At 46.7% G+C, this 26,000-nt stretch overlaps 3 protein-coding genes across 6 annotated transcripts in view; 2 read left to right on the forward strand and 1 right to left on the reverse strand.

Moving 5' to 3' along the window:
- Positions 1-6,719, forward strand: part of pisd (phosphatidylserine decarboxylase) — an 18,216-nt gene extending 11,497 nt beyond the window's left edge. For 2 of the 4 annotated variants that reach the window (XM_084571990.1, XM_084571992.1), the window contains exons 4-9: positions 4,486-4,620; positions 4,712-4,813; positions 4,882-5,005; positions 5,578-5,724; positions 5,802-5,962; positions 6,044-6,719. In XM_084571990.1, coding sequence (XP_084428116.1) covers positions 4,486-4,620; positions 4,712-4,813; positions 4,882-5,005; positions 5,578-5,724; positions 5,802-5,962; positions 6,044-6,313 — 939 coding nt within the window. In that variant the 3' untranslated portion in view covers positions 6,314-6,719. Of the gene's footprint in view, positions 1-3,705; positions 3,851-4,485; positions 4,621-4,711; positions 4,814-4,881; positions 5,006-5,577; positions 5,725-5,801; positions 5,963-6,043 lie in introns of all 4 variants that reach the window. The other 2 variants (XM_084571993.1, XM_084571991.1) reach the window with 2 other exon arrangements.
- A 30-nt stretch (positions 6,720-6,749) lies between these two features.
- On the reverse strand, positions 6,750-9,942 carry rnf224 (ring finger protein 224). Its single transcript, XM_084571997.1, has 3 exons — positions 9,273-9,942; positions 7,502-7,735; positions 6,750-7,402 (listed from the first exon to the last, which is right to left on the reverse strand). The coding sequence occupies exons 2-3, from the start codon at positions 7,727-7,729 to the stop codon at positions 7,082-7,084; spliced, it is 549 nt and encodes a 182-aa protein (XP_084428123.1). The 5' UTR covers positions 7,730-7,735; positions 9,273-9,942; the 3' UTR covers positions 6,750-7,081.
- Positions 9,943-18,514: 8,572 nt separating this feature from the next.
- Positions 18,515-25,782, forward strand: LOC311507482 (tyrosine-protein kinase Fer-like). The gene is made up of 8 exons (XM_084571822.1): positions 18,515-18,824; positions 19,150-19,276; positions 19,536-19,667; positions 19,747-19,920; positions 20,044-20,143; positions 20,245-20,428; positions 25,192-25,329; positions 25,599-25,782. The coding sequence occupies exons 2-8, from the start codon at positions 19,208-19,210 to the stop codon at positions 25,720-25,722; spliced, it is 921 nt and encodes a 306-aa protein (XP_084427948.1). The 5' UTR covers positions 18,515-18,824; positions 19,150-19,207; the 3' UTR covers positions 25,723-25,782.
- Positions 25,783-26,000: the final 218 nt, after the last annotated feature.

Genomic DNA, 26,000 nt, shown 5'->3' on the forward strand with positions numbered 1-26,000 from the left:
AGTGAGTGAGTGAGTGAGTGAATGAGTGAGTGAGTGAGTGAGTGAGTGAGGGAATGAGTGAGTGAGTGAGTGAGTGAGTGAGTGAATGAGTGAGTGAGTGAGGGAATGAGTGAATGAGTGAATGAGTGAGGGAATGAGTGAATGAGTGAATGAGTGAGTGAGTGAGTGAGTGAGTGAATGAGTGAGTGAGTGAGTGAGGGAATGAGTGAATGAGTGAGTGAGTGAGTGAGTGAGTGAGGGAATGAGTGAGTGAGGGAGTGAATGAGTGAGTGAGTGAGGGAGTGAATGAGTGAGTGAGTGAGGGAATGAGTGAGCGAGTGAATGAGTGAGGGAATGAGTGAGTGAGTGAATGAGTGAGGGAATGAGTGAATGAGTGAGTGAGGAAGTGAGTGAGGGAATGAGTGAGTGAATGAGTGAGTGAGTGAGTGAGTGAGTGAGTGAGGGAATGAGTGAATGAGTGAGTGAGTGAGTGAGTGAGTGAGTGAGGGAATGAGTGAGTGAGTGAGTGAATGAGGGAGTGAGTGAGGGAATGAGTGAGTGAGTGAGTGAGTGAGTGAATGAGTGAGTGAGTGAGGGAATGAGTGAATGAGTGAATGAGTGAGTGAGTGAGTGAGTGAATGAGTGAGTGAGTGAGTGAGTGAGGGAATGAGTGAATGAGTGAGTGAGTGAGTGAGTGAGTGAGTGAGTGAGGGAATGAGTGAGTGAGGGAGTGAATGAGTGAGTGAGTGAGTGAGTGAGTGAGGAAGTGAGTGAGGGAATGAGTGAGTGGGTCGATGAGTCTGTGACTGTAGAACCAAAGCGAGGCCATTCACCATCGTCCTCCTCATCCTGCTCCTCTTTCTCCTCCTCTCATGATGACATCACTCAGGTGAAATCAGCTGTTCGTTTATCTCTGGGTGAAAGGTGACAGTGATGTCACCCAGACCTGTCACTCTGACCCAGGACACGCCCCCTCTCCTCACTGCTTGTCTTGCTCCTGATTGGCCCAGAGCCTCAGCCGGTGTGGTGTCACTGTCTAAGGTCTGATTTTAAAATAGATATTTGGACTCGTGTTCGTTATCATGAATGGATAATAAAAAGATAAAGTATTTTATTAATGAATGACGATTACTAAATGAATCTAAAGCCTCTGATTGGCCTCCTTCTATTTATAGCGAGGAGGAGGTGCTCTTAGCGTCAATCCCTCCCTCCTTCCTTCTTCTTTCGCTCTTGAACAAATTGAACTCCGTCTCTTCTTCACTGTCCTTCTGTCCTCATGCGTTGGCCGTCTTCTACCCGTCATGGTGAGGTTCTTCTCTCGTCGCCCTGGCAACAGTGGCGCCGATCGTCGGGGGCGCGACCTGCTGCGGCAGGTGAGGCGGCGTCGGCGTCGCCTGACCGACGGAGAGGGAGAGAGTGAGAGAGATGGAGGAGTGATGAGGACGAGAGCGACACGATTCAGGTGGAAGAAAAGCTTTCTGTCTGGGGAACGATACGAGAAGCTAGACACTGGAAAGGGTTAATATGTTAAAGGGTTAATATGTTAAAGGGTTAATATGTTAGAGGGTTAATATGTTAGAGGGTTAATATGTTAAAGGGTTAATATGTTAAAGGGTTAATATGTTAGAGGGTTAATATGTTAGAGGGTTAATATGTTAAAGGGTTAATATGTTAGAGGGTTAATATGTTAGAGGGTTAATATGTTTAAGGGTTAATCAATATGTTAAAGGGTTAATATGTTAAAGGGTTAATCAATAAGTTAATAATAATAATAATGATGATAATAATAGGTCACCTTACGTAAAACATCAAAATATAAAACATCTTAATAATAAAACATACAAAGCAATATAAATAAAAGCAGATTGAACAGCAGATGGAAGCTTTTATAAAACAATCAGTTCTGAGTCTGGATTTGAAGAGAGTCTGTTTCTGATGTCAGGTGGGAATGAAAGCTCTAAAAGCTACGGTAGACCGTCAGGTAGGAGGATCTGAGGAGGATCTGAGAGTACGGGACGGTTCGTGTAGTTGGAGAAGTTCAGACAGATATGATGGAGGTTGGTTGTGAAGGGTCTTGAAGGTCGGTAGCAGGATCTCAGTATGTGGTTCTATAGGAAGCCGGTGGAGCTGATGTGGTTCATGGAGGGAGATCTGGTGATGATACCAGCTGCTGTGTTTCAGACCAGCTGAAGTTGGTGGAGGCATTTGGAGGGTTCTGGTGGTGTTCTGTGTTAGACGACTGATGTAGAGGAGGTGGAAGTGAGCAGACAGAGTCACGGTGTTGATGTGGGTTTCTTTAACCTGAGGGAAGTTATCAATGTCTAGGGAGACACTGTTAACGTTGGCCAGAGTGGACCAACGAGGAGGACTTCTGGTTTACTACTGTTCACTTTCTGTTAGACAGGCGGAAAGGGCAGGTGGTGGAAGAGTAGAGGTCGGCTTTGTAGACCAGTAGAGCTGGTGTCGTCCATGTAGGAGTGAAAATGTACCTGGTATTTATGGAAGATATTAGGAAGAAGGTAAAAGATGAACAGTAGGGGACCCAGGACAGAACCCTGAGGGACTCCTCTGGAGACAGGTGAGATCTGAAGTGTTTAAGTTGGACAAACTCAGTGCAGGAGAGATATGATGTGAACCAGTCGTGTTGTCAAAGGCTGCACTTAGGCCACCATGCCATGAGGAGGTTATTAGTGATGGTTATAAGAGTGGGACGGACCAAAACCAGACTGGAAGTAGTTAAATAGTCAGAGATCTGAGTAGCAACATCAATGCATCAATAATTTAAAGGTTTGATCAGTTAAAGGTTTAATCAGTTAAAGGGTTAATATGTTAAAGGGTTAATAAGTTAAAGGTTTAATCAGTTAAAGGGTTAATAAGTTAAAGGTTTAATCAGTAAAAGGTTTAATCAGTAAAAGGTTTAATCAGTAAAACTAGTTAAAGAGACAGTGCATCAAATTGTCAGCGGTGGGGGTAGATTAGTTTATGGTCTCTATGGCAACAGCTATATTAGCAGGTCAGCTATTTTACCTTTAGCCTAGCTTAGCGGGTATTAGCCTCTATGCAGCTAATCCTGTGCTAACCTGCTCACCCAGTTACCTGGCAACCAGCTGAGACAGGAGACTCTTAAAGAGACAGGGCACGTGAGAGTGTCACTTTATTGTAGATGTTAGCATCTCTTTGTTAGCATCTCTTTGTTAGCATCTACTCCTCTGCCTCTCACTACTAACAGGCCACGCCCCCTTCACCTGTCCATCAATGACCTCATGTTTTTACCTCCATTCTGTTTTCTTCTGTCTTGCCTCCTTTCTTGAGAATGACCAAAGCCTACCTCCTTAATGCAGGGGAGAGGAGGTGCTCAGTTAGGAGGCCCAGTGGAGCAGGTGCTCAGTTAGGAGGTTCTAAGGAGGACCCCCCCCCCCCCCCCCCCCCACGAGTCTTTCTTTTCTGTGACATTCATCTATTTATTTTTCTATCCTTTGATTTTGTCTCTTCATTCCCACCCCCTCCTGTCTCCCCCGTTATCACCCCTCCTCCCCCGTTATTACCCCTCCTGTCTCCTCCGTTATCACCCCTTCTGCCTCCCCGTTGTCACCCCTCATGTCTCCCCTGTTATCACCCCTCCTCCCCCGTTGTCACCCCTCCTGCCTCCCCCGTTATAACCCCTCCTGCCTCCCCCGTATCGCCCCCACCAACCTCCCCCACGCTCTCATTAAATCTCATAATCAGGCTGCAGCTGCCTCGTTTGGCTCTCCGTCACCGTCTGAGCGCGCTCAATGGCGGCTTGGGTCGCCCCGCCCCTTGGCGCCGGAGGCCAATCACCTTCTTCTGCTACGTCCTGTCTGTCAGTGCTCTGCGGCCGCTGGCCAGTCGGGTAAGGATGATTGTAGACCGGCCTCTGATTGGACAAAGAAGGAAGAAGGGGAGCGACCATATATGGACGTCAATCAATCAATCTCCTCCTCCTCCTTCACCTCCTTCTCTCACTCCTCCTACCACAGACTGTAGAACCAAGCTGGCTCCTCCTCCTCCTCCTCCTCCCGTTGGTCAAAGCCTAGAACTGGATCCAGGTTCTGGATGATCCGCTGCAGTTACGAACAACATCTAAATCCAGACAGACATTACACGTTGTCATTGCAACTGTCAATCATCATGACATCACTTCCTGTTTCTATGGTGTCAAATAACTTGAACATACATCAGCATTATATTAACTACCTAAAATGTATGTGACATGTACTTTAGTCCCGCCCACTAAGATGGAGGGGGAGGGGCTTATATGACCTGTACTGCAGCCAGCCACCAGGGGGAGCTCCACATGCTTTAGCTTCACTGTAGAGGAGCTGTCATGGCGTCCACTGGTTTCACAGGCTATTGTCCAACCCCTCCTCTCTTCCTCCTCCTCCTCCTCCTCCTTGGCTGTGTCCTTCCTCCTTCACCTCCTCACACTTCTCCTCTGTGTCCTTCTCCTCCTCCTCACATGTTCTCTCCTCCTTGTCCTCTTCCTAGGTGGCGTTGTACCGCTCTTTCCCAACCCGTCTCGTGTCTCGTGCCTGGGGTCGTCTGAACCGGGTGGAGCTTCCTGTGTGGCTACGTAAACCGATCTTCTCTCTCTACATCTGGACGTTCGGTGTGAACATGCAGGTCAGAACCGGCCTCGTTCCTCACGTCACTTTTCAGCTTTTTGTTGTTCTTTGTTTGCAGGTTTCAGTTTGTTCCTCTGTTTTTCCACCAGGAGGCAGCGGTGGAGGATTTGCATCATTACAGGAATCTGGGGGAATTTTTCCGTCGACGCCTCAAACCGGCAGTCCGACCGCTCTGCGCCTCCTCCTGCCTGGTGAGCTTGTCCTCCTCCTCATAGCACCTGTCTCTCAGACAGACATTAGAGAGCTGTCTCTTTTGCAGATCTCTCCGGCTGACGGGAAGATCCTGCACTTTGGTCGTGTGAAGAACTCAGAGGTGGAGCAGGTGAAGGGCGTCACCTACAGTCTGGAGAACTTCCTGGGTCCACAGAGGAAGCAGAGCGATGGTAACACCACTAGGAGATGTAGATTTACATAGAAGAGTTACATAGAAGTTTGTTCTGTTATGATTTCGGTTTAATTGAGTGACTGCTCTGAACCATAGTCTGTATATAAACATGGACACCACGTCTCCTCTTCCTCTCATTGGTCAAACTGACTCTATGTTCCCGGGGATACGGGCGGCGCCATCTTGTGAGTTTGGATCCAGAGTCTGATCAGTACGGTCTGAGGGCGGAGCCACGTGGAGCCGTGATATTGATGCCCCGCCCACACTTCCTCCAGACTCACTCATGTTTTAGTTTAATTAATGCTACACTCTGCTCTACCTCCACCTGTTACAAGGACATGATGGATTATAAACTGGACTTTTTTACAACTCTCTTGGCTTCTCGTGACCGCGTGCAAGAGCAGTTGGCATGGTAACTGGTAGTCGTCATGATGTCACATCCTGTTTCTATAGCATCAAATAACGAACTAAAGCAAACTCTCAGATTAGTCTGTGTTGTCGTCATGACGACCAGCCTAGCTCATTTCCTTATCAGGTGTTTTCACGACTTGTTTGTCTTTCCGTCTTCAGACTCATCCTCTTCGTCCTTCAGGGACCTCCTCCTGTCGTCTCCTGGTAACGACCTGTTCCACGTCGTGGTCTACCTGGCGCCAGGTGACTATCACTGTTTCCATTCACCAACCGACTGGAGGGTGCAGCTTCGACGGCACTTCCCAGGTGAGAGCGTGTTCAGGTGTACACCTGTTGCTTTCTGGCGCCTACCTGGTCTTCATGTCCATGTCTGTCCTCGTCAGGTTCGTTAATGTCGGTGAACCCGGGTGTGGCTCGTTGGGTTAAAGAGCTCTTCTGCCTTAATGAACGAGTGGTTCTGACCGGCCAATGGCAGCACGGCTTCTTCTCCTTAACAGCAGTTGGAGCCACAAACGTAGGGTCCATCAGAGTCTACTTCGACCAGGTGACGCTTTGTTTCTAAGTACGACAAAACATTTACAAGAAATATTGTCACTTCAATAAAAACTATGTTTCCTGTTTACAGGAGCTTCAGACCAACACTCCTCGATACAGAAAAGGCTCCTACTATGACCACAGCTACACAGCCGTGTGTGACCAGCTGTTAAAGACGGCGGGAGAAAGGGGTGTGATCTCTGTGGACAGAGGGGGCGTGGCCTTACAGAAGGGGGACGCAGTGGGGGAGTTTAACCTGGGCTCCACCATCGTTCTGCTGTTTGAGGCTCCCAGAGACTTTAGTTTTAACCTGCAGCCCGGACAGCGTATCAGAGTAGGAGAGGGCCTCGGCACTCTCTGATTGGCCAAGCTGCAGGCGCAGGGGGCGTGACTTGAGGAAGTCTGTTTGAATATCTTTGGTTACCATGGCAATGAGTCACCGTCCATGTGATCGGTTGTCTGAAAAGCAGCACCAGCGCCTTCAGGAGAATTTCAGATGGCGGCCCCTGAGGCATTATGGGTGATGTCCACAGTGAAGCGACTGAAGAGGACAGGTTTGTTTATCATGACAAGGACTGAAACTCCCAGAATGCCTTGTGCCTTGTGACAGGAACATGCCAAAACTCTCTCTCTGTTCCAGTCTCTGCTGCTCGCCCAGATTTCCCTTAAAAGTAAATCAGATTGAACAAAGATGCATTTTGTTGCAGGACAGTTTGAATGTTTAAAGCTCCACCTGAATTGTTATGTCTGTTCTTGAATCTGTTACCCCCCCCCCCCCCCCCCCCCCCCCAGCCTCTGGGTTTGTTGCTCTGCTACTTTCATTTTGTTAAATATGTGATAATGAATAAATTGTGGTTTAAGTTTACTGTAAACTCACCTGGTCAGAGTTTGTTCCCTGAGTTTAGTCTTTCAGGCAGACAGATCCAAACCCGTAACATATTTAATATTAATGACTTTAATGACACTAATTCAACTTTTACAGACTTTATGCACAAAATTAATTGAAGTTTTCTTTGTTTCTAAATGTAATAAATGATGAAGAATCGTTACGGTAATGATCTTTAAGCACACAGACAACATGAAGAATTAAAGCACACGTATTGGTCCGATGTAGCCCTGCCCATTTGTGTTAGCCCCGCCCTCGGCAGCAAAACCAGCAGCACAGCCAATAGGACGGCGGCAGGCAGCAGTTGCCATAGCGATGAAAGCGCGGCTCAGCCAGACCTCCGTGCGACCAGCTGTCGTCTGCTCCCTCCTTCTCAAGCCACAGCTTCCCGCCCTTGACTCTATCTCCTGCCGATGCCCCCTCCCTCCAGGAGGAGGAGCAGGAGGAGGAGCAGGTCTGTTGGGCCTTCACTCCAAGGAAGGAGACCAAGTCCAGATCCAGACCTGCTGCTCCTCCTCTAGGCCGAGGAGTGTTCTGTCGGCACTGAGGACACGGGATCCACACCTGGAGGAGGAGGAGGAAGAGGAGGAGCTGACACTTTAAACCCTTTAGGTTTCTGTAGACCTTTTTATTTCAGCTCCATTCATCACCTTCATCACTCACCTGTTCATTGATAACTGTGTCCAGTCTATTCAGACACGCCTGGCAGAAGGCGTGGCCACAATGCAGTCGCCGCGGCAACCGTGTGGTTAGGTCATAGCTGCCAAAACACACGATGCACACCAGGTCCTGCCTCTTCAGTGACAGCATCGTCTCCATGCCAACAGAGGAAGAAGCAGAAGGGAGTGGCTGACAGGTAACTTCCTCCTCCTCGTTTTTATCCCCTGACATTTTGTTCTGATTGGACAAGAAGGATGTTAAAGACTGGAACCAGAGCGGACCCAGACCAAAACCTGACTAGAACTTGACCATAACGTGACGAGAACCAGAGTGGAACCAGGCTAGAACCTGACTAGAACCAAGCAAGAACAAGGCTAGAACCAGAGTAGAACCAGACCATAACCTGACTGGAAGCACAATATAACCACACTAGAACCTGACTAGAACCAGTCAACAACCAGTGCGGAACCAGACTGAACCCTTACTAGAACCAAGCTAAAATTAGGTTAAAACAAGGCTAGAACCAGACAAGAACCTGACTATAACAAGGCTAGAACCAGGCTAGTATCAGGCTAGAACCAGTCAAGAACCAGTGCGGAACCAGACTGAAACCTCACTAGAACCAGGCTAGAATTAGGCTAAAACAAGGCTAGAACCAGACAGGAACCTGACTAGAACAAGGCCAGAACCAGGATAGAATCTGACAAGAACTGGACTGGAACCAGATTAGAACCAGACCAGAACCAGACCAGAACCAGAGTAGAACCAGATTAGAAAAGGACTAGAACCAGAGTAGAACCAGAATACAAAATACAGAAAGCTTTATTAATCCCCAAAGAGCAGTTCAGTTTCTACAGTCCACCATCTAAACATACGAACATTCACACAACAATAGTACATAACAGGAGTAGCGTGATGTGACCTGGGTCCAAGTACAATTAATAAGTAGAAAACATCAGAACCGGAATAAATAATCATAAAAAGAACACAAATAACTGCTTGTCCTGATAGAGAAGATAAAAATAGCAGATCATAACCTGAGTAGAAGCACAGTATAACCACACTAGAACCTGACTAGAACCAGGCTAGAACCAGTCAACAACCAGTGCGGAACCAGACCAAAACCAGACTAGAACCTGACTAGAACTAAGCTATAACAAGGCTAGAACCAGAGTAGTACCAGACCATAACCTGACTAGAAGCACAGTATAACCAGAACCAGATTAGAACCAGATTAGAACCAGACCAGAAGCAGATTAGAACCAGATTAGAACCAGATAAAACAAGACTAGAACCAGACCAGAACCAAATTAGAACCAGAGTAGAACCAGACCAGAACCAGATCAGAACCACACTAGAACCAAGCTAGAACAAGGCTAAAACCAGAGTAGAACCAGACTGTAACCTGACTAGAAGCACAGTACAACCACACTAGAACCTGACTAGAACCAGGCCAGAACTAGGCTAAAACAAGCCCAGAAACGGACAGGGGCCTGACTAGAACAAGGCTAGAACAAGGCTAGAACAAGGCAAGAACCAGAGTGGAAGAAGACAAGAACCTGACCAAAACCAGGCTAGAACAAGACTGGAACTATGCTAGGACCGGAGTGGAACCAGGTTAGAACCTGACAAGAACTGGACTGGAACCATTAGAACTAGATTAGAACAGACCAGAACCAGATTAGAACTAGACCAGAACAACATTAGAACCAGACCAGAACCTGACTAGAACCTATGTACAGTCTCCACTTTAAACTCTAAAACCAAAACTCACCTGAATGTGTTTCTTCTTCTTCTTCTTCTTCTTCTCTGGTTTTCTTCACATCTTCTTTTTCTCTTTTCCTTGTTTTTGTTCCGTCTTCTTTTTCACTCTTTCATGACGTTCTTTTCTTCTGGACCGTCCTTGTTTATTTTCTCTTCCTGGTTCTCCTTTGTCGTCCTCTTTTTGTCTCGTGTTTACTTGTTGTTCTTTCTCTTCTTATCTTTTATTCTTACTCTTCTTTGTCTTGTTCTTCTACTTGACTCTTTTTCGTTTCCCCTCTTCTTTATTTCTCATTTTTTCCTTTCCTCTTCTCATTCTCTCTCCTCTGTCTTTTCCTCCATCTCTTGTCGTCCATGTGTTCTGTCGTTCTTCTTCCTGCCTTCATCCATAATTCATGTTGGGCGACAGGTAGCGGCGCCGCCTCTTTAATCATTGAACAGAACCGTGAATGTGTTCACATAAAAACAGAAAGAAATGAAACGATGAAGAACCAACGGCGTGTTTGTAGAACAGTGAATGAAACGAGTGTTTGGGTCAGAACCTCAAAGACAAACACGGTCAAAGCTCATTGACCCGATCAATAATCTGACCTGGAACCTGATCACTGCTCGCTGGGTTCTCCACCTATCACATTACAGCTTGGTGTAGTCAGACTGGGGTTGCCTAGCAACAGACACATAAACATACAGGTATAGAACCTAAAATATAAATAAAATGAGGAGGAGGAGGAGGAGGAGGAGATGAACAGGAGAAGGAGATGAACAGGAGGAGGAGATGAACAGGAGGAGGAGGAGGAGGAGGAGGAGGAGGAGGAGGAGATGAACAGGTGAACAGGAGGAGATGAACAGGAGAAGGAGATGAACAGGAGGAGGAGGAGGAGATGAACAGGAGAAGGAGATGAACAGGAGGAGGAGGAGGAGGAGGAGGAGGAGAAGAACAGAAGGAGGAGGAGATGAACAGGAGGAGGAGGAGGAGATGAACAGGAGAAGGAGATGAACAGGAGGAGTAGGAGGAGGAGCAGGAGGAGATGAACAGGAGGAGGAGGAGGAGGAGGAGGAGGAGGAGATGAACAGGAGGAGGAGATGAACAGGAGGAGGAGGAGGAGATGAGCAGGAGAAGGAGATGAACAGGAGGAGGAGGAGATGAAGAGGAGGAGGAGGAGGAGATGAACAGGAGGAGGAGGAGGAGATGAACAGGAGGAGGAGGAGGAGGAGGAGGAGATGAACAGAAGGAGGAGGAGATGAACAGGAGAAGGAGATGAACAGGAGGAGGAGGAGATGAAGAGGAGGAGGAGATGAAGAGGAGGAGGAGATGAAGAGGAGGAGGAGGAGGAGGAGGAGATGAACAGAAGGAGGAGGAGAAGAACAGAAGGAGGAGGAGATGAACAGAAGGAGGAGGAGGAGGAGATGAACAGGAGGAGGAGATGAACAGGAGGAGGAGGAGATGAACAGAAGGAGGAGGAGGAGGAGGAGGAGGAGGAGGAGGAGGAGATGAACAGGAGGAGGAGGAGGAGGAGGAGGAGGAGATGAACAGGAGGAGGAGGAGGAGGAGGAGGAGATGAACAGGAGAAGGAGATGAACAGGAGGAGGAGGAGATGAACAGGAGGAGGAGGAGATGAACAGAAGGAGGAGGAGGAGGAGGAGGAGGAGATGAACAGGAGGAGGAGGAGGAGGAGGAGGAGATGAACAGGAGAAGGAGATGAACAGGAGGAGGAGGAGATGAACAGGAGGAGGAGGAGATGAACAGAAGGAGGAGGAGGAGGAGGAGGAGGAGGAGGAGATGAACAGGAGGAGGAGGAGGAGGAGGAGGAGATGAACAGGAGAAGGAGATGAACAGGAGGAGGAGGAGATGAACAGGTGAACAGGAGGAAGTGATGACCACGTGAGGAGAAGGAGGTCAGTGATCAGGTCTCAGTGGATCAATGATCAGGTCTCAGTGGATCAGGTCTCAGTGGATCAGGTCTCAGTGGATCAGGTCTCAGTGGATCAGGTCTCAGTGATGTCAACAGACTGAGTAAATAACCAGTTCTTTATTTCATTTTCACGTTCTCATAAATCAGAATTTATTCCACTTCATTAACTTTATTCTTGTATTTATACTTTTAAAACTCCTTCATTCTAAAATGTTCTAAATCATTGTCAATAAAAATATAAATACTTTATGTAAAAACACAATCTGTCTCTCCAGGTTCTCCAGCGTCCTCCTGCCACCGTCCAAAGACATGCTGGTTAGGTTCACTGGTGTGAGTGTCTCTCTGTGTTAGCCCTGGGACAGACTGGAGACCTGTCCAGGGTGGATCCCCCCCCCCCTCTAGACCAATGACAGCTGGGGTAGACTGGAGGCCTGTCCAGGGTGGACCCCCCCTCTAGACCAATGACAGCTGGGGTAGACTGGAGGTCTGTCCAGGGTGGATCCCCCCCCCCCCTCTAGACCAATGACAGCTGGGGTAGACTGGAGGCCTGTCCAGGGTGGACCCCCCCTCTAGACCAATGACAGCTGGGGTAGACTGGAGGCCTGTCCAGGGTGGACCCCCCCTCTAGACCAATGACAGCTGGGACAGACTGGAGACCTGTCCAGGGTGGACCCCCCCCTCTAGGACCAATGACAGCTGGGACAGACTGGAGGACCTGTCCAGGGTGGACCCCCCCCTCTAGACCAATGACAGCTGGGACAGACTGGAGACCTGTCCAGGGTGGACCCCCCCTCTAGACCAATGACAGCTGGGGTAGACTGGAGGCCTGTCCAGGGTGGACCCCCCCTCTAGACCAATGACAGCTGGGACAGACTGGAGACCTGTCCAGGGTGGACCCCCCCTCTAGACCAATGACAGCTGGGACAGACTGGAGACCTGTCCAGGGTGGACCCCCCCCTCTAGACCAATGACAGCTGGGGTAGGCTCCAGCAGACCCCCCATGACCCTTCACAGGACAAGAGGTTACAGCAGATGAATGCAATGAATGAATGAAAAACACAATCTGAATCATTTCCAGGATAAAATATAAAATCTATACAAAACACACGATCCAGCTCCTGCAGCTTCTCCAAATAAAATCCTGTGTCCAGATGAAATCGTGGAGCACGTGATCATCAACGTGTTGCTCAGATACATCCCAGAATAATCTAACATTTATCAAAGTGTCTGATCAGGTTTATTAATTATTTATCTAAGTGTCTGATTTCCTTCTTGTTGTTTTCTCTTCTCTCTTTCTGAGCCAATCACAATCCTGCTGCAGTGATGTCACTTCCTCTTTCTGCGATGACGTCACGCCCTTTCTGCAGTGATGTCACTTCCTCTTTCTGCGATGACGTCACGCCCTCTCTCTGCAGTGATGTCACTTCCTCCTTCTGCGATGACGCCACGCCCTCTCTCTGCAGTGATGTCACTTCCTCCTTCTGCGATGACGCCACGCCCTCTCTCTGCAGTGATGTCACTTCCTCCTTCTGCGATGACGCCACGCCCTCTCTGCAGTGATGTCACTTCCTCCTTCTGCGATGACGCCACGCCCTCTCTGCAGTGATGTCACTTCCTCCTGCATCGGTAGCAGCAGGCGCGGCACCGCCCCCCCTCCACCTCCCCTCCATCTTCCTTCACCATATATGGTGGCGGGGGGGCGGAGCTCGACACGTTGTACGGGTTGTCATTGTTACTACTCACTGTCATCGGATTGGCTATCACTGTGGCCACATCATCTGAGGGGCGGAGCTTAGCCCGCGGGATGGTCACCTGACCATACGGGTTGTCCAGAGAGAGGTTGATGTTTGATGACATGACGGAAAGAAGGCGGGGCTAATAATCAATCAATCAATCAATCAATCAATCAATCAGCCAGCCGTCCAATCAGAAGAGAGGTCTGTATAGAGAGAGAGAGTAAAGCAAATTATAGCACAATGTAAAGAAAGCTATCTGGACCATTGGGAAGAAACAACTAAAAGCCAAAGTAGATTGGAATGTTATCTTGCCCTTAAAAGAGATTATGAATTAGCAGAATATGTCTCTACTGTCAGAGACAGAATATGTCTCTACTGTCAGAGATAGAATATGTCTCTACTGTCTCTACTGTCAGAGATAGAATATGTCTCTACTGTCAGAGATAGAATATGTCTCTACTGTCTCTACTGTCAGAGATAGAATATGTCTCTACTGTCAGAGATAGAATATGTCTCTACTGTCTCTACTGTCAGAGACATAAAGCAGAGACAGATCCTAACCAAGGACAGGCTCAGTGACCACAAACTGGCAATCCAAACAGGAAGACACAAAAAATCATGGCAACCAAAAGAAAACAGAAAATGTGGTCAGTGTTGGACAGGTGAGGTTGAGACGGAGATGCACTTTCTCCTACAATGTACAAAATTAAATGACACTAGAAAAATTTATTGGAACAAGTTCAGCTCTTTGGTTCCAGGTTTCAAAGAGCTGGACGACCTCTCCAAATTAAAAATACTCCTCGGAGAAGGAGAGCGGGCACACCTTGCTGCCCAGTATGTGTTAACATGCCACACCCTGAGGGACAGTGAGTGATCGAGGCACACACACACACACACACACACACACACACACACACACTGTATATAACTAATAGAATGTTCATAATGTATATATCTTTGATTTATTGTGTTGTACTTTAATGCTCTGCTTTGGCAATATTGTTTTTTTAAGAAACTTTCATGCCAATAAAGCCCATTTTGAATTGAATTTGAATTTGAATTGAATTGAATTGATTAACTGTGATAGGAGGAGAAGAGGAGAGGAGGAGAGGAGGAGGACAGAGGAGGAGAGGAGAAGAGGAGGGGAATAAAGGAGGAGAGGAGGAGAGGATGAGGAGAGGAGGAGAGGATGAGGATAGGAGGAGGGGAGGAGGGGAATAAAGAAGGAGAGGAGGAGGAGAGGAGAAGAGGAGGAGAATAAAGGAGGAGAGGAGGAGAGGATGAGGAGAGGAGGAGAGGATGAGGATAGGAGGAGGGGAGGAGGGGAATAAAGAAGGAGAGGAGGAGGAGAGGACAGGAGGAGAATAAAGGAGGAGAAGAGTAGGAGAGGAGGGGAAATAAAGGAGGAGAGGAAAGGAGGAGAACAGGATGAGGAGAAGAAAAGGAGAGGAGGAGAGGAGGAGAAATAAAGGAGGAAAGGAGAAGAGAGGAGGGGAATAAAGGAAAGGAGGAGGACAGAGGAGGACAGAGGAGGAGAACAGAGGAGGAGGTGGTGGTTACTAAACTCAGAGCAACAATCAGAGAACAGTTATTCATGTTACACTCGTCATTGTATCTGACCAGAAACCAGGACATGTCCTTTAAACTGTCCCATAAAGGGACCAGGACTGTCTTCTGTCTCCTGCATCAGCTAGGTCAACATCAGGGACGTCCTGTCTCTAGATGCTCAGACACTAGGTGATGCTTTAGTGTCATTCATGACTGTCTGGAACCAGATACTTTAAACTGCTGCAGTAATGAACCAGAGACCAGGTGAGACCAGGTGAGACCAGGTGAGACCAGATGAGACCAGATGAGTCCAGGTTCAGCTCCTCCTCCTCCTCCTTCCATCCAAGGTCCTTAAAGACCTGGATCCATCGTATCTGAAAGACCTCTTTGGACCACATCATCTTGTGGTTCCTAGAGGTTCTAAAGTATAATGGGAGGTGGAGTAGATGTTAACTGCTGCCCCCTCCTCCTCCTCCTACTCCTCCTCCTACTCCTCTTTCTCCTCCTCCTCCTCTTTCTCCTCCTCCTCCTCCATCTTATTGAGTGTCTCTGGTTGTTTCCATGGAGCTACATCTGTGGCCCTGGTCCTCATCAACCTGTCTCTTATATTCAGTCATTGTTTTACTTATAACTGTAACATCATCAGCTGTGCCCCCCCCCCCCCCCCCCCCCCCATATGAGCTGGTCCTGGTCCAGGTTCTGGTTCTGGTTCCTCCTGTTTAAAGGGAGTTTTTCTTTGTCGTGCTGCTCTGGTTTTCAGGTTAGCTTTGAGACGATTTGTTTTGTTGCTGCCTCTTTAGAAATAAAACTGATTAAATGTATAAAATCATGTGCAGAGGATTCTAACACGAGTATTAGTACTGGGTTAGTAGTAGTATTAATAATAATAGTAGTACTACTTTGTACTATAAAGAAGTATCAGGTATTTTAAGTGCTGCTGGTATTTGTGTCATTGTAGTGAAGTATTTTTACTCGAGTATAGAGGATTTAAACAGAATCAGTTTCAGGTGACTCACCTGTTCAGACCTCTGTTTCTTCTTCTTCTTTAAATCTTTTTGTGTCGTTTCTTCTTCTTCTTTAAATCTTTTTGTGTCGTTTCTTCTTCTTCAGCTGTTTTGTGTCGTTTCTTCTTCTCTGCAGTAAAAACTTGAAGTGAAGGAAACAACAAATCTCCCTGCTCTCTCTTTTCTTTTCACAGTGTGTGAAGCTCGCTTGACCGCCTCACCCAAACCTGTTCTACCGGCCGACACTCCCTCCCCCCCGCCCCTCTCTCTCTCTCTCTCTCTCTCTCTCTCTCTCTCTCTGTTCATAGTCTATGGAGCTCGACCGTCCTCTGTGTGGCTATAAATCAGTGTTTGGTGTCTCTGGTGGTTTAATCACGTCTAGTCGTTGTTGTGTGAACTGAACAAACTCTTATTCAGTTTCTTATTCATTTGTTTGTTCAGATGTTTTCAGGAACTTTATTTCTGTTCTGGTGTTCTCAGGTCTGGAGCTGTGTTTTACAGACGCCTGTGAACTCATCACGCCTCTAACCGGTTGAACAGAAACCGTTTGTCTCTTCTTACATTCCTCTGGGTTCCTCCTGTAGCTCCGCCCACACTCCACTCCTATTGGTCCAGACGGTTTTGTCACATTTTTGTTTAGTTTGAAGATATTTGTTTGAAATGAATGTGGTTGTTCTTCTCTTCATAATACAGCCAATAAGAATCCAGTCTGACTGGTCCAGAAGTCTGGTTCTGGTTCTGGTCCAGCAACACATCACTGACGTAAACATTATGAACAGACCATCTTTCAAAAGTTTAATGTTTTCATCTCGTTTGCTGTTTAAGAAACAACATCATTGTCCCCAACAGGTGGAGAAGACATTCATCCATTCATCACAAACAGGAAGTGATCAAACGTCTACAGGTAAACTGTTGAGTCAGCTCTGGTCATTCATTCATGCATTCATTAAGAGACAAGCACGAGAAGAGACACTGTCCCCTACAGAGACACTGTCCTCTACAGAGACAGGAACTACTGAGACACTGTCCCCTACAGAGACACTGTCCTCTACAGAGACACTGTCCTCTACAGAGACAGGAACTACTGAGACACTGTCCCCTACAGAGACACTGTCCTCTACAGAGACACTGTCCTCTCAAGTAGAACCAGAGACCGAAACCAGAAGTTCTGGTCTCTGGTTCTCGTGCTCTCTGGTCCTGGCCCCTGGCTCGGGTCCCTGGTTCTCGTCTCTGGTTTCTGGTTCTCTCTGGTTCTGGTATATGGTTCTCTCTCTGGTCCTGATCTCTGGTTTTCCCTAGTTCTGGTCTCTGGTTCTGGTCTCTGGTCCTCTCTTTTCCTGGTACATGGTTCTCTCATGTTTCTGCTTCTGGTGCTTAGTTCTCTCTGGCTGCGGTACCTGGTTCACTCTGGTTCTGGTCTCTGGTGCTAGTCCCTGGTTCTGCTTCTGGTACTTCGTTATCTCTGATTCTAGTCCCTGGTTCTGGTCTGTGATTCTGGTCCCTGGTTCTGCTTCTGGTGCTTAGTTCTCTCTGGTTCTAGTCCCTGGTTCTGCTTCTGGTACTTAGTTATCTCTGGTTCTAGTTCCTGGTTCTGGTCTGTGATTCTGGTCCCTGGTTCTGCTTCTGGTACTTAGTTATCTCTGGTTCTAGTCCCTGGTTCTGGTCTGTGATTCGGGTCCCTGGTTCTGCTTCTGTTACTTAGTTCTCTATGGTTATGGTCCCTGGTTCTCTGTGGTTATGGTCTCTGGTTCTAGTCCCTGGTTCTGGTCTGTGATTCTGGTCCCTGGTTCTGCTTCTGGTACCTAGTTCTCTCTGGCTGTAGTACCTCTGGTTCTGGTCTCTGGTGCGAGTCCCTGGTTCTGGTCTGTGGTTCTAGTCCCTGGTTCTGCTTCTGTTACTTAGTTCTCTATGGTTATGGTCCATGGTTCTCTCTGGTTCTGGTCTCTGGTTCTAGTCCCTGGTTCTGGTCTGTGGTTCTAGTCCCTGGTTCTGCTTCTGGTACTTAGTTATCTCTGGTTCTAGTCCCTGGTTCTGGTCTATGGTCCTAGTCCCTGGTTCTGCTTCTGTTACTTAGTTCTCTATGGTTCTAGTCCCTGATTCTGGTCTGTGATTCGGGTCCCTGGTTCTGCTTCTGGTACCTAGTTCTCTCTGGCTCTGGTACCTGGTTCACTCTAGTTCTGGTCTCTGGTTCTAGTCCCTGGTTCTGGTCTATGATCTGGTCCCTGGTTCTGCTTCTGGTACTTAGTTATCTCTGGTTCTAGTCTCTGGTTCTGGTCTGTGATTCTGGTCCATGGTTCTGCTTCTGGTACTTAGTTATCTCTGGTTCTAGTCTCTGGTTCTGGTCTGTGGTTCTAGTCCCTGGTTCTGCTTCTGTTACTTAGTTCTCTATGGTTATGGTCCCTGGTTCTCTCTGGTTCTAGTCTCTGGTTCTGGTCTCTGGTTCTAGTCCCTGGTTCAGCTTCTGTTACTTAGTTCTCTATGGTTATGGTCCCTGGTTCTCTCTGGTTCTGGTCTGTGGTTCTGGTCTGTGGTTCTGCTTCTGTTACTTAGTTCTCTATAGTTCTGGTCCCTGGTTCTCTCTGGTTCTGGTCTCTGGTTCTGGTCTCTGGTTCTAGTCTCTGGTTCTAGTCTGTGAATCTGGTCCCTGGTTCTGCTTCTGGTACTTAGTTATCTCTGGTTCTAGTCTCTGGTTCTGGTCTGTGATTCTGGTCCCTGGTTCTGCTTCTGGTACCTAGTTATCTCTGGTTCTGGTCTCTGGTTCTAGTCTCTGGTTCTGGTCTGTGAATCTGGTCCCTGGGTCTGCTTCTAGTACTGGTTCTAGTCTCTGGTTCTGTTTCTGTTACTTAGTTCTCTATGGTTCTGGTCCCTGGTTCTAGTTTCTTGATCCATGTTTGTTCTGTGTTACATGTTACATGTCTGCTTTAATAAACAATTAAGTGGACCCCCCCCCCCCCCCCTCTCCCATACACCAGCCCCCCCCCCCAATGCCCCCCCCTCGTTTCCCGCGGAAGCCCCTCCCTGTTTGTCCTGTTAGCCGTTAGCTCTGGAGCCGGACGACAGGAGGAGAAGCCGGGAAAGGAGGAGAAAAACACGGGCAAGAGGAGGAAATGAGCCCGACGGTTGACGGTAGAGGACCCCGGTGACTGGACAGTGAATCTCCCGCCGCTTCAACCCGGTTTACGGTGCGTTACTGCGGCGGAAAGCGGCCGAAGAGAAGTTTAAAAACAGCGAGCCCCCTCCCGACTCTCCCACTCCTCCTCCTCCGTCTTCATCCTTTCTTTTTGTACCTGAGAAAAGGCTGAAAACGAAGACCGACAGCGGGGCGTCTTTATGCCGCTTGGTTCACTACTTTGTTCCGTTTAAGGTGATTTCAACAAAGTTTATTTGCTCTCGTTTGTCCGTTAGCTTCGGTTTTCCTGTACTTCCAATGGGAACGGGATGCCGTTATCCTGTTAGCCTGCTAGCTTCTCTTTGCCACTACTTTTAAAGGGAACGTGCAACTAGCATTAGCCTAGCATTAACCTAGCATCAGCTAAACACCGTCGGAGTTTAAAGTAGAGAGTTAGTAAACAACGGTTAGGAACGTTTGAGAAGTGTTTTAAAAGTCTAATGCGGTTTAAATGATTATGTTGAGGTTTATGGAGTGTGTAATAATAGAGATGAGTGTGTAACGGTCTGTGTAACGACAGATACTACATCAGAGTACCATGAACTCCACCAGAGACTGACTGACACACCTGATCCAGGATGGGCTTCGGTCGGGACCTGAGGAACTCCCATGAGGGTTTATTGAAGCTGCAGGACTGGGAGTTAAAGGTAACCTCCACCCACGTTCATCGTCTCCTGACGGAAGAACACCAAATAAATTTAAGTCCTTTCACTTATTTGTTGTGAAAATGAAGACGCCTGCATCATGTGGCTGGTTCTCCGACGTAGCTTATTAGTATTAACAGGAGCAGTAGTAGTACTACTGCTTTAATGAAAGTGTAACGTGTTCTTGCAGGCGTTCTGATGTCGGTTCTCTGCTCCCGCCTCCTTTCAGGAACTAACGGTCTGTTCATGTGTCGCCCTCTAGCTGCTGGAGACGGTGAAGCGCTTCATGACTCTGCGGGTGAAGAGCGATAAAGAATATGCCGCCCTGTTGATTAGCATGACTCAGCAAACGGAGAAACAGGAGGCGGCCGACTACATCAGCACCGTGAACAAGGTGAGCGCCGTCGGCTGGTTCAGCCCGCGGGTCTGATCTCCGCCGTGACGCCCGTTCTCAGCCTGTCTCTTTGTGTCAGTCATGGACGCAGGTGATTCGTCAGACGGAGGCATTGGGTCGAGTCATGAGGAGTCACGCTGACGACCTGAACTCGGGACCTCTCCATCGCTTGGCGACCCTGATCCGAGACAAGCAGCAAGTGAAGAAGAGCTACCAGAGTCTTCATCAGCAGCTGGAGAGCCACAACCACAAGGTGTGCTGGGAAGTTCCTAGAAGGTCTGAAGCCTCTTGATGGAACGAAGCTGAGCGGACGTTCCTACACAACAACCTCAGGTTTTATCTGACTGATCGTGTCCTTCATGTTTGTTGTTGCCAGGTAACCAGGAGTGACCTGGAGAAGCTGAAGACGACATATCGGCAGCTGAGCCGCGACGCCAACAGCGCCAAAGAGAAATACAAAGAGGCTCTGGCTAAAGGTCAGAGTTGTGTTGTACCTGAAAGCTCTCTGAAGCTCTTCATGGTTGAGCTTCTCCTGGAAGGTGTTAACCTGTCCTCCACCTGTCACCCTGACTCACAGGTAGGGAGGCGGAGCGTGCACGTGAGCGTTACGACAAAGCGACGGCGAAGCTCCACAACCTTCATAATCAGTACGTGTTGGCGGTGTGCGGCGCCCGAACGCAGCAGGACGAACACCGGCGCTGCGCCGCGCCCGCTCTGCTGGACGCCCTCCAGAGGATGCAGGAGGACATGACGCTCGCCCTGTGAGTCACACGACCCCCCCCCCCCCCCCCCCCCCCCGCCCCACACACACACACACACACACACACACACACACACGACCCCCCCCCCCCCCCCGCCCCACACACACACACACACACACACGACCCCCCCCCCCACACACACACACACGACCCCCCCCCCCACACACACACACACACACGACCCCTTTTACTGCAGTAAAAGTATCCTGGAGGAGTACTGATACGTGTTTATTACTGCAGTAAAAGTATCCTGGAGGAGTACTGACACGTGTTTATTACTGCAGTAAAAGTATCCTGGAGGAGTACTGATACGTGTTTATTACTGCAGTAAAAGTATCCTGGAGGAGTACTGATACGTGTTTATTACTGCAGTAAAAGTATCCTGGAGGAGTACTGACACGTGTTTATTACTGCAGTAAAAGTATCCTGGAGGAGTACTGATACTATTACTGCAGTAAAAGTATCCTGGAGGAGTACTGATACGTGTTTATTACTGCAGTAAAAGTATCCTGGAGGAGTACTGATACTATTACTGCAGTAAAAGTATCCTGGAGGAGTACTGATACGTGTTTATTACTGCAGTAAAAGTATCCTGGAGGAGTACTGATACGTGTTTATTACTGCAGTAAAAGTATCCTGGAGGAGTACTGATACTATTACTGCAGTAAAAGTATCCTGGAGGAGTACTGATACGTGTTTATTACTGCAGTAAAAGTATCCTGGAGGAGTACTGATACGTGTTTATTACTGCAGTAAAAGTATCCTGGAGGAGTACTGATACGTGTTTATTACTGCAGTAAAAGTATCCTGGAGGAGTACTGATACGTGTTTATTACTGCAGTAAAAGTATCCTGGAGGAGTACTGATACGTGTTTATTACTGCAGTAAAAGTATCCTGGAGGAGTACTGACACGTGTTTATTACTGCAGTAAAAGTATCCTGGAGGAGTACTGATACGTGTTTATTACTGCAGTAAAAGTATCCTGGAGGAGTACTGATACGTGTTTATTACTGCAGTAAAAGTATCCTGGAGGAGTACTGACACGTGTTTATTACTGCAGTAAAAGTATCCTGGAGGAGTACTGATACTATTACTGCAGTAAAAGTATCCTGGAGGAGTACTGATACGTGTTTATTACTGCAGTAAAAGTATCCTGGAGGAGTACTGATACTATTACTGCAGTAAAAGTATCCTGGAGGAGTACTGATACGTGTTTATTACTGCAGTAAAAGTATCCTGGAGGAGTACTGATACGTGTTTATTACTGCAGTAAAAGTATCCTGGAGGAGTACTGATACTATTACTGCAGTAAAAGTATCCTGGAGGAGTACTGATACGTGTTTATTACTGCAGTAAAAGTATCCTGGAGGAGTACTGATACGTGTTTATTACTGCAGTAAAAGTATCCTGGAGGAGTACTGATACATGTTTATTACTGCAGTAAAAGTATCCTGGAGGAGTACTGATACTATTACTGCAGTAAAAGTATCCTGGAGGAGTACTGACACGTGTTTATTACTGCAGTAAAAGTATCCTGGAGGAGTACTGATACATGTTTATTATTACTGCAGTAAAAGTATCCTGGAGGAGTACTGATACGTGTTTATTACTGCAGTAAAAGTATCCTGGAGGAGTACTGATACGTGTTTATTACTGCAGTAAAAGTATCCTGGAGGAGTACTGATACGTGTTTATTACTGCAGTAAAAGTATCCTGGAGGAGTACTGATACGTGTTTATTACTGCAGTAAAAGTATCCTGGAGGAGTACTGATACGTGTTTATTACTGCAGTAAAAGTATCCTGGAAGAGTACTGATACGTGTTTATTACTGCAGTAAAAGTATCCTGGAGGAGTACTGATACGTGTTTATTACTGCAGTAAAAGTATCCTGGAGGAGTACTGATACGTGTTTATTACTGCAGTAAAAGTATCCTGGAGGAGTACTGATACGTGTTTATTACTGCAGTAAAAGTATCCTGGAGGAGTACTGATACTATTACTGCAGTAAAAGTATCCTGGAGGAGTACTGATACATGTTTATTACTGCAGTAAAAGTATCCTGGAGGAGTACTGATACGTGTTTATTACTGCAGTAAAAGTATCCTGGAGGAGTACTGATACATGTTTATTACCGCAGTAAAAGTATCCTGGAGGAGTACTGATACTATTACTGCAGTAAAAGTATCCTGGAGGAGTACTGATACATGTTTATTACTGCAGTAAAAGTATCCTGGAGGAGTACTGATACGTGTTTATTACTGCAGTAAAAGTATCCTGGAGGAGTACTGATACTATTACTGCAGTAAAAGTATCCTGGAGGAGTACTGATACATGTTTATTACTGCAGTAAAAGTATCCTGGAGGAGTACTGATACGTGTTTATTACTGCAGTAAAAGTATCCTGGAGGAGTACTGACACGTGTTTATTACTGCAGTAAAAGTATCCTGGAGGAGTACTGATACTATTACTGCAGTAAAAGTATCCTGGAGGAGTACTGATACGTGTTTATTACTGCAGTAAAAGTATCCTGGAGGAGTACTGATACGTGTTTATTACTGCAGTAAAAGTATCCTGGAGGAGTACTGATACATGTTTATTACTGCAGTAAAAGTATCCTGGAGGAGTACTGATACGTGTTTATTACTGCAGTAAAAGTATCCTGGAGGAGTACTGATACTATTACTGCAGTAAAAGTATCCTGGAGGAGTACTGATACATGTTTATTACTGCAGTAAAAGTATCCTGGAGGAGTACTGATACGTGTTTATTACTGCAGTAAAAGTATCCTGGAGGAGTACTGACACGTGTTTATTACTGCAGTAAAAGTATCCTGGAGGAGTACTGATACGTGTTTATTACTGCAGTAAAAGTATCCTGGAGGAGTACTGATACGTGTTTATTACTGCAGTAAAAGTATCCTGGAGGAGTACTGATACGTGTTTATTACTGCAGTAAAAGTATCCTGGAGGAGTACTGATACGTGTTTATTACTGCAGTAAAAGTATCCTGGAGGAGTACTGATACATGTTTATTACTGCAGTAAAAGTATCCTGGAGGAGTACTGATACGTGTTTATTACTGCAGTAAAAGTATCCTGGAGGAGTACTGACACGTGTTTATTACTGCAGTAAAAGTATCCTGGAGGAGTACTGATACTATTACTGCAGTAAAAGTATCCTGGAGGAGTACTGATACGTGTTTATTACTGCAGTAAAAGTATCCTGGAAGAGTACTGATACGTGTTTATTACTGCAGTAAAAGTATCCTGGAGGAGTACTGATACGTGTTTATTACTGCAGTAAAAGTATCCTGGAGGAGTACTGATACGTGTTTATTACTGCAGTAAAAGTATCCTGGAGGAGTACTGATACGTGTTTATTACTGCAGTAAAAGTATCCTGGAGGAGTACTGATACTATTACTGCAGTAAAAGTATCCTGGAGGAGTACTGATACATGTTTATTACTGCAGTAAAAGTATCCTGGAGGAGTACTGATACGTGTTTATTACTGCAGTAAAAGTATCCTGGAGGAGTACTGATACATGTTTATTACCGCAGTAAAAGTATCCTGGAGGAGTACTGATACTATTACTGCAGTAAAAGTATCCTGGAGGAGTACTGATACATGTTTATTACTGCAGTAAAAGTATCCTGGAGGAGTACTGATACGTGTTTATTACTGCAGTAAAAGTATCCTGGAGGAGTACTGATACTATTACTGCAGTAAAAGTATCCTGGAGGAGTACTGATACATGTTTATTACTGCAGTAAAAGTATCCTGGAGGAGTACTGATACGTGTTTATTACTGCAGTAAAAGTATCCTGGAGGAGTACTGATACGTGTTTATTACTGCAGTAAAAGTATCCTGGAGGAGTACTGACACGTGTTTATTACTGCAGTAAAAGTATCCTGGAGGAGTACTGATACTATTACTGCAGTAAAAGTATCCTGGAGGAGTACTGATACGTGTTTATTACTGCAGTAAAAGTATCCTGGAGGAGTACTGATACGTGTTTATTACTGCAGTAAAAGTATCCTGGAGGAGTACTGATACATGTTTATTACTGCAGTAAAAGTATCCTGGAGGAGTACTGATACGTGTTTATTACTGCAGTAAAAGTATCCTGGAGGAGTACTGATACTATTACTGCAGTAAAAGTATCCTGGAGGAGTACTGATACATGTTTATTACTGCAGTAAAAGTATCCTGGAGGAGTACTGATACGTGTTTATTACTGCAGTAAAAGTATCCTGGAGGAGTACTGACACGTGTTTATTACTGCAGTAAAAGTATCCTGGAGGAGTACTGATACGTGTTTATTACTGCAGTAAAAGTATCCTGGAGGAGTACTGATACGTGTTTATTACTGCAGTAAAAGTATCCTGGAGGAGTACTGATACGTGTTTATTACTGCAGTAAAAGTATCCTGGAGGAGTACTGATACGTGTTTATTACTGCAGTAAAAGTATCCTGGAGGAGTACTGATACATGTTTATTACTGCAGTAAAAGTATCCTGGAGGAGTACTGATACGTGTTTATTACTGCAGTAAAAGTATCCTGGAGGAGTACTGACACGTGTTTATTACTGCAGTAAAAGTATCCTGGAGGAGTACTGATACTATTACTGCAGTAAAAGTATCCTGGAGGAGTACTGATACGTGTTTATTACTGCAGTAAAAGTATCCTGGAGGAGTACTGATACTATTACTGCAGTAAAAGTATCCTGGAGGAGTACTGATACGTGTTTATTACTGCAGTAAAAGTATCCTGGAGGAGTACTGTGAGATCAGCAGTCTTCTGACGGAGGAGATCGTGAAGGTTCACCAGGAGATCTCTGCAGCTGTTCATCAGATCGACCCTCTGGCCGAGTATCAACACTTCATCGACGCCTACAGGTCAGAACTCTGTTGTCACCGTCATCCTGATTGATCAGAGGACACGTGTCCAGAGGACACGTGTCCAGAGCACAGGTGTCCAGATCTGGTCTCTGGTGTAGAGGTAATGTGTCCTGGACTCATCTTCTAAATGGTTTCTAAGATCAGATCTGCGTTTACACCTGTTCACACCTGATCAATCAGGACAGGTGAACTGGGCCGGTCAGTCCGTGGAAAACACACCGCTGTCTCTCACCTGGTTGTCGTGGTAACAGCCAGTCTCCTTCCAGGTCTCCAGAGATGCCAGAGGCCAGCGTGGAGTTCGATCCGTCTCTTGTGGAAGAAACCGACAACCTTCCCGCTAACGAGATCCTCTGGAACACGCTGACGGCCGACAGCCTGCAGGCCATGTGAGCTCCTACAAAATAAAACCATGTTCCCTCCAAAGTAAAACAGGAAACAGTTGATCAGGTAGAAACGTCTTCATGTTCACCAGGTTGACGTCAGCGACGGAGGAGTTGACGCTGACTCAGCAGAATCTGAGGACGAAGGAGGCGTTGGCAGACGAGCTGGACGCCAAAATCCAGACCAGTCAGCAGAACGCAGAGAAGAAGAGCGAGTGAGTCCTTCTGTCCTTCTGTCCCTCTGTGTCTGATTGTCCCTCTGTGTCTGATTGTCCCTCTGTGTCTCTG

Source organism: Chelon labrosus (genome assembly GCF_963514085.1).
Source record: "Chelon labrosus genome assembly, chromosome: 22".
NCBI lineage: Eukaryota > Metazoa > Chordata > Actinopteri > Mugiliformes > Mugilidae > Chelon > Chelon labrosus.